The 12,500-nt window shown below is 46.7% G+C and overlaps 1 protein-coding gene across 1 annotated transcript in view; it reads right to left on the bottom strand.

Annotated features, from left to right (window-relative positions):
• Positions 1-12,500, bottom strand: part of LOC310787277 (pyruvate dehydrogenase (acetyl-transferring) kinase isozyme 2, mitochondrial-like) — a gene marked incomplete at its 3' end in the record, with an annotated part of 24,638 nt that overhangs the window by 9,840 nt on the left and 2,298 nt on the right. Inside the window, exons 3-4 of the mRNA XM_083648651.1 lie at positions 2,222-2,293; positions 1,373-1,560 (exon numbers count right to left, since the gene is read on the bottom strand). Coding sequence (XP_083504777.1) covers positions 1,373-1,560; positions 2,222-2,293 — 260 coding nt within the window. The remainder of the gene's footprint in view (positions 1-1,372; positions 1,561-2,221; positions 2,294-12,500) is intronic.

Genomic DNA, 12,500 nt, shown 5'->3' with positions numbered 1-12,500 from the left:
AATCCCCCATGGGAATAAAATATTCCAGATACATTTAAACCATAGAAATTAAAAGAGGGAGCCTAAAAGCAAGACATGGAAACATGTTCATTTTTTGAGCCATGCAGACTCCAGAGCTACAATACATGATAGCATTTGCATTTGATCTAAAAGGTGGAGGTTGGGGTGGAGGTGGCAAAGCGTTTGCCAGCAGCCGCACGATCCAGCAAGGATCCAGCAAGGTGGGGAACAGATCAGTGAGTGAGAGGCTGCCCTATTTAAACGGACCGCCTTGTTGTGAGAATGACTGTGATTGGAGAATTGGTTAAACGGTGAACCAAACAGAGGCTGTCAGCTGGTACAGCTGGGGCGTCGACTATGACATCATGTCTTGAATGAACTAACGCAGGCTTCATTTGGTGAAATCAGTTTGTGCACGAGTAAAAACCATGATCCAGGGACAAGAATTTCCCCCAAGATTTCTATAATTTTCTTTTCATTCAATTCTCTTTTAATTTCCATCTCTAACACACACTCAACACCTGCAAGCTGGTTGCCAGAAGAAGATAACGAAGAACACACTCACACAAACTGTCCACACTACACTTGAGCAACTTTATGCAGTAATTAGTTTTTTTTAAGTGCCCCTAAAATTGTGTAAATGCCCCCATTTTTTAGACTGTGGGGGAAATATTTTTAAAATTTCCTACACTGCAGCACACAGCAACCTTAAGGGCATGTTAGGGGCTTGCTCAGGGGTGGAGGTGGGATTCGATCCCCCATCAACTGCTTCTAAACCGCACACGCTAACCACTCCATCAAGAGAGCTAGCTCCCTTTGGTGGGGCTGATTAACGGGCCTTTATACTGGGGAGTGAGTTTAACCAACTACTCCGAAGGACTCACAGTCATTCGGTTACACTCATCCCTCTAACTCACTCCACACCCACTGGGCATACGGGTCACAGCACCAATGTAACCTGCACAGGGCTCGCACAGGGGTGGAGGCGGGATTCGATCCACCGATCACGCGCTAACCGCAATTGGCGGAGCTGGTTAACCGACCTTGAGTGAGTTTAACTAACACCTCAATACCATGCACGCAGACGCAGGACTCGGCAGGACTCTGATTCACTCGCTTACAAATGCGTGCGTGTGTGTGTGTGTGTGTGTGTATGTGTGTATGTGTGTGTGTGTGTGTGCAGGCGTGTGTGTGTGTGTGTGTGTGTGTGTGTGTGTATTTGTGTGTGTGTGCAGGCGTGTGTGTGCAGGTGTGTGTGTGTGTGTGTGTGTGTGTGTGTGTGTGTGTGTGTGTGTGTGTGTGTGTGTGTGTGTGTGTGTGTGTGTGTGTGTGTGTGCGTGTGCGTGTGTGCGTGTGTGCGTGCGCGGCTCACTGTGCTGGTTGATGAGCATGCGTATGGAGATGCGACTGGTGTAGAAGCGGTCCAGGAAGTACTGCATGTTGTGGTGCGTGTGGGGGTCCGGCGGGCCGTAGGCCTCTTTGTACCGGATCACTCCTTGAGCCAAGGTGGGCACCACCTCGTTATGACGGTTCCTGATCGCTTCCAGCACCTCCACAAACCTAACAAAGACAAACACGCGCGCGCACGCACGCACGCACGCACGCACACACACACACACACACACACACACACACACACACACACACACACACACACACACACACAACATTCACAAAATAAACATACATACCGACAAAATACATAATACTGTGTACAGTACAATGGAGTAGCACAGGAATGACATATTTTTGAAGGCCAACCCAGAAGTTAGCTTTGCGTTGGTTCTCTAAGGCCTGTGGTTAACACCAATTTATTTAAACTGCGATAAAGTTTGTGTTCAACAAGATCATCTTCACAAATGAGGACCATTTTTATTATTTTTGAAGGGTTAAATGTGATTTTTAAAAATAGTCATTTTCAGAAAACGCTTGAAAAATCATAGTAATTCTGTCATTGTGTTACTTGGAAGTGTAGTGAAAATAAATTATGCCCATTTTTGCTGGGGACCCCCTGGAGGGAGGGGGGGGGGCACTTTGAGAACCACTGCACTAAATAACCGCTCTTTCTTTGCTTTGTTCCCCAAAGCCTTTTGTGTGCCGTCATGTGTGTTGTCATGTGTGTTGTCATGTGTGCCGTCATGTGTGTTGTCATGTGTGTTGTCATGTGTGTTGTCAGGTGTGTTGTCATGTGTGTTGTCATGTGTAGAGACGTCAGACTCACGTCTCCAGGACTCTCTGCTCATCTGGGTCCTTGTCCAGAAACTCCAGGATCTCCATCAAGCTCTGGACATACCTGAGAGTGACAACACAGAGACCAGAGACACAGGGTCATACCTGAGACAACACAGAGACCAGAGACACAGGGTCATACCTGAGACAACACAGAGACCAGAGACACAGGGTCATACCTGAGACAACACAGAGACCAGAGACACAGGGACATACCTGAGACAACACAGAGACCAGAGACACAGGGTCATACCTGAGACAACACAGAGACCAGAGACACAGGGTCATACCTGAGACAACACAGAGACCAGAGACACAGGGTGATACCTGAGACAACACAGAGACCAGAGACACAGGGTCATACCTGAGACAACACAGAGACCAGAGACACAGGGTCATACCTGAGACAACACAGAGACCACAGACACAGGGTCATACCTGAGACAACACAGAGACCAGAGACACAGGGTCATACCTGAGACAACACAGAGACCAGAGACACAGGGTCATACCTGAGACAACACAGAGACCAGAGACACAGGGTCATACCTGAGACAACACAGAGACCAGAGACACAGGGTCATACCTGAGACAACACAGAGACCACAGACACAGGGTCATACCTGAGACAACACAGAGACCAGAGACACAGGGTCATACCTGAGACAACACAGAGACCAGAGACACAGGGTCATACCTGAGACAACACAGAGACCAGAGACACAGGGTCATACCTGAGACAACACAGAGACCAGAGACACAGGGTCATACCTGAGACAACACAGAGACCAGAGACACAGGGTCATACCTGAGACAACACAGAGACCAGAGACACAGGGTCATACCTGAGACAAGACAGAGACCAGAGACACAGGGACATACCTGAGACAACACAGAGACCACAGACACAGGTTCATACCTGAGACAACCCAGAGACCAGAGACACAGGTTCATACCTGAGACAACACAGATACCAGAGACACAGGTTCATACCTGAGACAACACAGAGACCAGAGACACAGGGTCATACCTGAGACAACACAGAGACCAGAGACACAGGGTCATACCTGAGACAACACAGAGACCAGAGACACAGGGTCATACCTGAGACAACACAGAGACCAGAGACACAGGGTCATACCTGAGACAACACAGAGACCAGAGACACAGGGTCATACCTGAGACAACACAGAGACCAGAGACACAGGGTCATACCTGAGACAACACAGAGACCAGAGACACAGGGTCATACCTGAGACAACACAGAGACCAGAGACACAGGGTCATACCTGAGACAACACAGAGACCACAGACACAGGGTCATACCTGAGACAACACAGAGACCAGAGACACAGGGTCATACCTGAGACAACACAGAGACCAGAGACACAGGGACATACCTGAGACAACACAGAGACCACAGACACAGGTTCATACCTGAGACAACCCAGAGACCAGAGACACAGGTTCATACCTGAGACAACACAGATACCAGAGACACAGGTTCATACCTGAGACAACACAGAGACCAGAGACACAGGGTCATACCTGAGACAACACAGAGACCAGAGACACAGGGTCATACCTGAGACAACACAGAGACCAGAGACACAGGGTCATACCTGAGACAACACAGAGACCAGAGACACAGGGTCATACCTGAGACAACACAGAGACCACAGACACAGGTTCATACCTGAGACAACACAGAGACCACAGACACAGGGTCATACCTGAGACAACACAGAGACCAGAGACACAGGGTCATACCTGAGACAACACAGAGACCAGAGACACAGGGTCATACCTGAGACAACACAGAGACCAGAGACACAGGGTCATACCTGAGACAACACAGAGACCAGAGACACAGGGTCATACCTGAGACAACACAGAGACCAGAGACACAGGGTCATACCTGAGACAACACAGAGACCAGAGACACAGGGTCATACCTGAGACAACACAGAGACCAGAGACACAGGGACATACCTGAGACAACACAGAGACCACAGACACAGGTTCATACCTGAGACAACCCAGAGACCAGAGACACAGGTTCATACCTGAGACAACACAGAGACCAGAGACACAGGGTCATACCTGAGACAACACAGAGACCACAGACACAGGTTCATACCTGAGACAACACAGAGACCACAGACACAGGTTCATACCTGAGACAACACAGAGACCACAGACACAGGGTCATACCTGAGACAACACAGAGACCAGAGACACAGGGTCATACCTGAGACAACACAGAGACCACAGACACAGGTTCATACCTGAGACAACACAGAGACCACAGACACAGGTTCATACCTGAGACAACACAGAGACCACAGACACAGGTTCATACCTGAGACAACACAGAGACCACAGACACAGGTTCATACCTGAGACAACACAGAGACCAGAGACACAGGGACATACCTGAGACAACACAGAGACCAGAGACACAGGGTCATACCTGAGACAACACAGAGACCAGAGACACAGGGACATACCTGAGACAACACAGAGACCAGAGACACAGGGACATACCTGAGACAACACAGAGACCAGAGACACAGGGTCATACCTGAGACAACACAGAGACCAGAGACACAAGGTCATACCTGAGACAACACAGAGACCAGAGACACAGGGACATACCTGAGACAACACAGAGACCAGAGACACAGGGTCATACCTGAGACAACACAGAGACCAGAGACACAGGGTCATACCTGAGACAACACAGAGACCACAGACACAGGTTCATACCTGAGACAACACAGAGACCACAGACACAGGTTCATACCTGAGACAACACAGAGACGACAGACACAGGTTCATACCTGAGACAACACAGAGACCAGAGACACAGGGACATACCTGAGACAACACAGAGACCAGAGACACAGGGACATACCTGAGACAACACAGATACCAGAGACACAGGGTCATACCTGAGACAACACAGAGACCAGAGACACAGGTTCATACCTGAGACAACACAGAGACCACAGACACAGGGTCATACCTGAGACAACACAGAGACCAGAGACACAGGGTGATACCTGAGACAACACAGAGACCAGAGACACAGGGTCATACCTGAGACAACACAGAGACCACAGACACAGGTTCATACCTGAGACAACACAGAGACCAGAGACACAGGGTCATACCTGAGACAACACAGAGACCACAGACACAGGGTCATACCTGAGACAACACAGAGACCAGAGACACAGGGTCATACCTGAGACAACACAGAGACCAGAGACACAGGGTCATACCTGAGACAACACAGAGACCAGAGACACAGGGTCATACCTGAGACAACACAGAGACCAGAGACACAGGGTCATACCTGAGACAACACAGAGACCAGAGACACAGGTTCATACCTGAGACAACACAGAGACCAGAGACACAGGGTCATACCTGAGACAACACAGAGACCACAGACACAGGTTCATACCTGAGACAACACAGAGACCACAGACACAGGGTCATACCTGAGACAACACAGAGACCACAGACACAGGGTCATACCTGAGACAACACAGAGACCAGAGACACAGGTTCATACCTGAGACAACCCAGAGACCAGAGACACAGGTTCATACCTGAGACAACACAGAGACCAGAGACACAAGGTCATACCTGAGACAACACAGAGACCAGAGACACAGGGTCATACCTGAGACAACACAGAGACCAGAGACACAGGGTCATACCTGAGACAACACAGAGACCAGAGACACAGGGTCAACCAGGGAAAGAACCCGGGTTCCCACACCACCTTCAACATCAAACTCAAGGACTTTCCAGACCCAATTCCCTCAAATTCAAGGACCCAACACAGCATAGTTTGAGTCATGAATCAAGGTTCATTACTGTTACAACACTGAGGATGTTTTATGACAACTAGTAGCTTTACAGAAGCTCACAGAGAACAGTTAACAAGGCTTGGATGTCTAAACACTTCTCATCTGTGCTGTGTTACACCTATTTACTCACTTTAAATTCCCCAAAATCAAACCAACTTCCATTTCTATTCTTGCACAAAATATTAATTCAAGCACTTTCAATGACACATGTCTATTTACAGGCCTTGAGCCTTCCTCCAGATAGGAAGCCCCAGCTCAAAACATGCAAAGAAAAGCTCAAAGGACCGGTAGGGCCTGAAAAAGTAGGCAAGAGAAGAGAGTGGACATTTGAGTTGGGGACGAGAGGAAGCAGCATGCATGTTACATCACTTCATTATGTAATAACCCTCACATTTGGTAATACATTTTTAGCCTACATATTGTGGTGCTTATTACAAAATATATGAGTTGCACTTTTGTTGATGAAAATGTAATAATATGGAGCATTATGGTCTTTATTTATTTTTCGACGCCACAAGATAACAACTTGTGTTACGTTTATGTTTAGGCACCTAAAACAAGTTGGCTAAAGTTAGGGTTAGGGTTAGGGTTAGGGTTAGGGTTAGGGCTAGGGTTATGGTTTGGGTTAGGGTTAGGGTTAGGGTTATGGTTTGGGTTAATAACAAAAACGTTAAATCTGGCTTACAGTTGAAATGTAGACTTTGAACACACGGTCTCAGGCGTCAAAGACAAGGGTATACGCCCATCCGTCACGCCGACACAACACCCTTACTGCTCATCACCCTGACCACAACACCCTTACTGCTCATCACCCTGACCACAACACCCTTACTGCTCATCACCCTGACCACAACACCCTTACTACTCATCACCCTGACCCCAACACCCTTACTACTCATCACCCTGACCACAACACCCTTACTGCTCATCACCCTGACCACAACACCCTTACTGCTCATCACCCTGACCACAACACCCTTACTACTCATCACCCTGACCACAACACCCTTACTACTCATCACCCTGACCCCAACACCCTTACTGCTCATCACCCTGACCACAACACCCTTACTGCTCATCATCCTGACCCCAACTCCCTTACTGCTCATCACCCTGACCCCAACACCCTTACTGCTCATCACCCTGACCACAACTCCCTTACTGCTCATCACCCTGACCACAACACCCTTACTGCTCATCATCCTGACCCCAACACCCTTACTGCTCATCACCCTGACCCCAACACCCTTACTGCTCATCACCCTGACCACAACTCCCTTACTGCTCATCACCCTGACCACAACACCCTTACTGCTCATCACCCTGACCCCAACACCCTTACTGCTCATCACCCTGACCACAACTCCCTTACTGCTCATCACCCTGACCACAACACCCTTACTGCTCATCATCCTGACCCCAACTCCCTTACTGCTCATCACCCTGACCCCAACACCCTTACTGCTCATCACCCTGACCACAACACCCTTACTGCTCATCACCCTGACCCCAATGCCCTTACTGCTCATCACCCTGACCCCAACACCCTTACTGCTCATCACCCTGACCCCAATGCCCTTACTGCTCATCACCCTGACCCCAACACCCTTACTGCTCATCACCCTGACCACAACACCCTTACTGCTCATCACCCTGACCCCAATGCCCTTACTGCTCACCCTGACTCCAACACCCTTACTGCTCACACTGACCTCACTGCTCACTGTTTTACTTCATTACTCTGGCATGGATGTCAGATGTTGTGGGAGTTATATGGCAGTCTATTGGACTAGGAGAGAACAGAGATTTGGTCCAAAGTATACTGGAGCAGACGGATCCAAGGCAATATACTTTATTATTGTTACTCATTATTATATTATTGTTACGTTTCAATGCCGAGTGTGTCTTCATCAGAGTGCGTCTTCATCAGAGTGCGTCTTCATCAGAGGCACTTGGCAGGTTAGTCTGATAAGAAAGTATATTGCCTTAGATCATCTGTCTACTCCAGTATACTTTGGACCAAATCTCTGAATTCTCTCCTAACACAATACTGCCCTAACCAGAGAGCACCTGCCAGGCCTATAGCTTGTGAGTTGGTTGAAGGATGACAAACCTCTACATGTTGTGGGAGTTCTATAGAAGTCTATTGGACTACCCTGCACGTTGTGGGAGTTATATAGAAGTCTATTGGACTACCCTGCACGTTGTGGGAGTTATATAGAAGTCTATTGGACTACCCTGCACGTTGTGGGAGTTCTATAGAAGTCTATTGGACTATACCCTGCACATTGTGGGAGTTATATAGAGGTCTATATATATATATATATATATATATATATATATATATATATATATATATATATATATATAGGAATAGAGGAAAAAACACATCTTTGTATCCAGTCAGCCATTCCTAAACTCTGACTGCTTCTTCTCAAAGCGAGGGAGGAGAGCATCCGCTGTGCTGAGATCACCTCCATTTCCTAGAAAGTTCCTAGAAGCACAGAGCACTCTGTAAAACAACTCACCACCTCACGCTACAGGGTAGCACTCTGTAAAACAACTCACCACCTCACGCTACAGGGCAGCACTCTGTAAAACAACTCACCACCTCACGCTACAGGGCAGCACTCTGTAAAACTGTCTCCTTTTAGTGGCCCAAGGACGAAAATAAAACTTTTGGCTTGTCTTTTTTTATGTTTTATTTCAGCGGTTGTGATGTTAGGGCTTCTTCACAGGCAGAATGTGACTGTGTGTTTTTACTGTTGTGATGTTAGGGCTTCTTCACAGGCAGAATGTGACTGTGTGTTTTTGCTGTTGTGATGTTAGGGCTTCTTCACAGGCAGAATGTGACTGTGTGTTTTTACTGTTGTGATGTTAGGGCTTTTTCACAGGCAGAATGTGACTGTGTGTTTTTACTGTTGTGATGTTAGGGCTTCTTCACAGGCAGAATGTGACTGTGTGTTTTTACTGTTGTGATGTTAGGGCTTCTTCACAGGCAGAATGTGACTGTGTGTTTTTACTGTTGTGATGTTAGGGCTTCTTCACAGGCAGAATGTGACTGTGTGTTTTTGCTGTTGTGATGTTAGGGCTTCTTCACAGGCAGAATGTGACTGTGTGTTTTTACTGTTGTGATGTTAGGGCTTCTTCACAGGCAGAATGTGACTGTGTGTTTTTGCTGTTGTGATGTTAGGGCTTCTTCACAGGCAGAATGTGACTGTGTGTTTTTACTGTTGTGATGTTAGGACTTCTTCACAGGCAGAATGTGACTGTGTGTTTTTACTGTTGTGATGTTAGGGCTTCTTCACAGGCAGAATGTGACTGTGTGTTTTTACTGTTGTGATGTTAGGGCTTCTTCACAGGCAGAATGTGACTGTGTGTTTTTACTGTTGTGATGTTAGGGCTTCTTCACAGGCAGAATGTGACTGTGTGTTTTTGCTGTTGTGATGTTAGGGCTTCTTCACAGGCAGAATGTGACTGTGTGTTTTTGCTGTTGTGATGTTAGGGCTTCTTCACAGGCAGAATGTGACTGTGTGTTTTTACTGTTGTGATGTTAGGGCTTCTTCACAGGCAGAATGTGACTGTGTGTTTTTGCTGTTGTGATGTTAGGGCTTCTTCACAGGCAGAATGTGACTGTGTGTTTTTGGGACTGAACTTGGAGCAGCTGTGCTGAGGGGGCTGCTCCACTCCTGCTGCAATAACAAGGGGGCGGGGGGAACTGGGACAAAGTTCAGTCACTCTCTCTCTCTCTCTCTCTCTCTCTCTCTCTCTGTCTCTCTCTCTCCTCTCTCTCTCTCTCTCTCTCTCTCTCTCTCTCTCTCTCTCTCTCTCTCTCTGTCTCTCTCTCTCTTCTCTCTCTCTCTCTCTCTCTCTCTCTCTCTCTCTGTCTCTCTCTCTCTCTCTCTCTCTGTCTCTCTCTCTCTCTCTCTCTCTCTCTCTGTCTCTCTCTCTCTCTCTCTCTCTCTCTTCTCTCTCTCTCTCTCTCTCTCTCTCTCTCTCTCTCTGTCTCTCTCTCTCTCTCTCTCTCTCTCTGTCTCTCTCTCTCTCTCTCCTCTCTCTCTGTCTCTCTCTCTCTCTCTCTCTCTGTCTCTCTCTCTCTCTCTCTCTCCTCCCAGCCTGCCTGCTCTAATAATAATATCTGTAGTCATATATGTGTGCTAATGTTTGTTGTCAATGGCCAGTCGCAGCAACGTTCCGCACAAACACAGATCGGTCCACACAAACCATTGCGGGAATACTCCCCCTTTATAAATTGAAAATTTGCGGGAATTCGGGAAAATGTGCGGGATTCCTGCAATCCCGCACCGAATTTTAAGCCCTGGGCCTGGTAACTGAACCAGGCCACTGCTAATGTAAAAACACCAGGCAGTCAGTCTTTGAGCCTCTCAATTAACCTGTCTGTAAACGAATCAGTGAACCAGTCTGTAAAACTAGTCAGTGAAGCAGTCCGTAAAATAGTCAGTGAACCAGCCTGTCAACTAGTCAATGAACCTGTCTGTAAATGAATCAGTGAACCTGTGTGTAAACTAGTCAGTGAAGCAGTCCGTAAAATAGTCAGTGAACCAGCCTGTCAACTAGTCAATGAACCTGTCTGTAAATGAATCAGTGAACCTATGTGTAAACTAGTCAGTGAACCTGTGTGTAAACTAGTCAGTGAACCTGTGTGTAAACTAGTCAGTGAACCTGTGTGTAAACTAGTCAGTGAACCTGTGTGTAAACTAGTCAGTGAACCTGTGTGTAAACTAGTCAGTGAACCTGTCTGTAAACTAGTCAGTGAACCTGTGTGTAAACTAGTCAGTGAACTTGTGTGTAAACTAGTCAGTGAACCTGTGTGTAAACTAGTCAGTGAACCTGTGTGTAAACTAGTCAGTGAACCTGTGTGTAACCTAGTCAGTGAACCTGTGTGTAAACTAGTCAGTGAACCTGTGTGTAAACTAGTCAGTGAACCTGTCTGTAAACTAGTCAGTGAACCTGTCTGTAAACTAGTCAGTGAACCTGTGTGTAAACTAGTCAGTGAACCTGTGTGTAAACTAGTCAGTGAACCTGTGTGTAAACTAGTCAGTGAACCTGTGTGTAAACTAGTCAGTGAACCTGTGTGTAAACTAGTCAGTGAACCTGTGTGTAAACTAGTCAGTGAACCTGTGTGTAAACTAGTCAGTGAACCTGTGTGTAAACTAGTCAGTGAACCTGTGTGTAAACTAGTCAGTGAACCTGTCTGTAAACTAGTCAGTGAACCTGTGTGTAAACTAGTCAGTGAACCTGTCTGTAAACTAGTCAGTGAACCTGTGTGTAAACTAGCCAGTGAACCTGTGTGTAAACTAGTCAGTGAACCTGTGTGTAAACTAGTCAGTGAACCTGTGTGTAAACTAGTCAGTGAACCTGTGTGTAAACTAGTCAACCTGTGTGTAAACTAGTCAGTGAACCTGTGTAAACTAGTCAGTGAACCTGTGTGTAAACTAGACAGTGAACCTGTGTGTAAACTAGTCAGTGAACTTGTGTGTAAACTAGTCAGTGAACCTGTGTGTAAACTAGTCAGTGAACCTGTGTGTAAACTAGTCAGTGAACCTGTGTGTAAACTAATCAATGAACCTGTGTGTGTATACTAGTCAGTGAACCTGTGTATAAACTAGTCAGTGAACCTGTGTGTAAACTAGTCAGTGAACCTGTGTGTAAACTAGTCAGTGAACCTGTGTGTAACCTAGACAGTGAACCTGTGTGTAAACTAGTCAGTGAACCTATCTGTAAACTAGTCAGTGAACCTTTGTGTAAACTAGTCAGTGAACCTTTGTGTAAACTAGTCAGTGAACCTGTCTGTAAACTAGTCAGTGAACCTGTGTGTAAACTAGTCAGTGAACCTGTGTGTAAACTAGTCAGTGAACCTGTGTGTAAACTAGTCAGTGAACCTGTCTGTAAACTAGTCAGTGAACCTGTGTGTAAACTAGTCAGTGAACCTGTGTGTAAACTAGTCAGTGAACCTGTGTGTAAACTAGTCAGTGAACCTGTGTGTAAACTAGTCAGTGAACCTGTGTGTAAACTAGTCAGTGAACCTGTGTGTAAACTAGTCAGTGAACCTGTGTGTAAACTAGTCAGTGAACCTGTGTGTAAACTAGTCAGTGAACCTGTGTGTAAACTAGTCAGTGAACCTGTGTAAACTAGTCAGTGAACCTGTCTGTAAACTAGTCAGTGAACCTGTGTAAACTAGTCAGTGAACCTGTGTGTAAACTAGTCAGTGAACCTGTGTAAACTAGTCAGTGAACCTGTGTGTAAACTAGTCAGTGAACCTGTGTGTAAACTAGTCAGTGAACCTGTGTGTAAACTAGTCAGTGAACCTGTGTGTAAACTAGTCAGTGAACTTGTGTGTAAACTAGTCAGTGAACCTGTGTGTAA

The sequence above is a fragment of the Poromitra crassiceps genome (assembly GCF_964638095.1).
Source record: "Poromitra crassiceps genome assembly, chromosome: 13".
In the NCBI taxonomy this organism is placed as follows: domain Eukaryota; kingdom Metazoa; phylum Chordata; class Actinopteri; order Beryciformes; family Melamphaidae; genus Poromitra; species Poromitra crassiceps.
The sequence above is the reverse complement of the archived record's forward strand: the minus strand, read 5'-3'. Positions and strand labels throughout refer to the sequence as shown.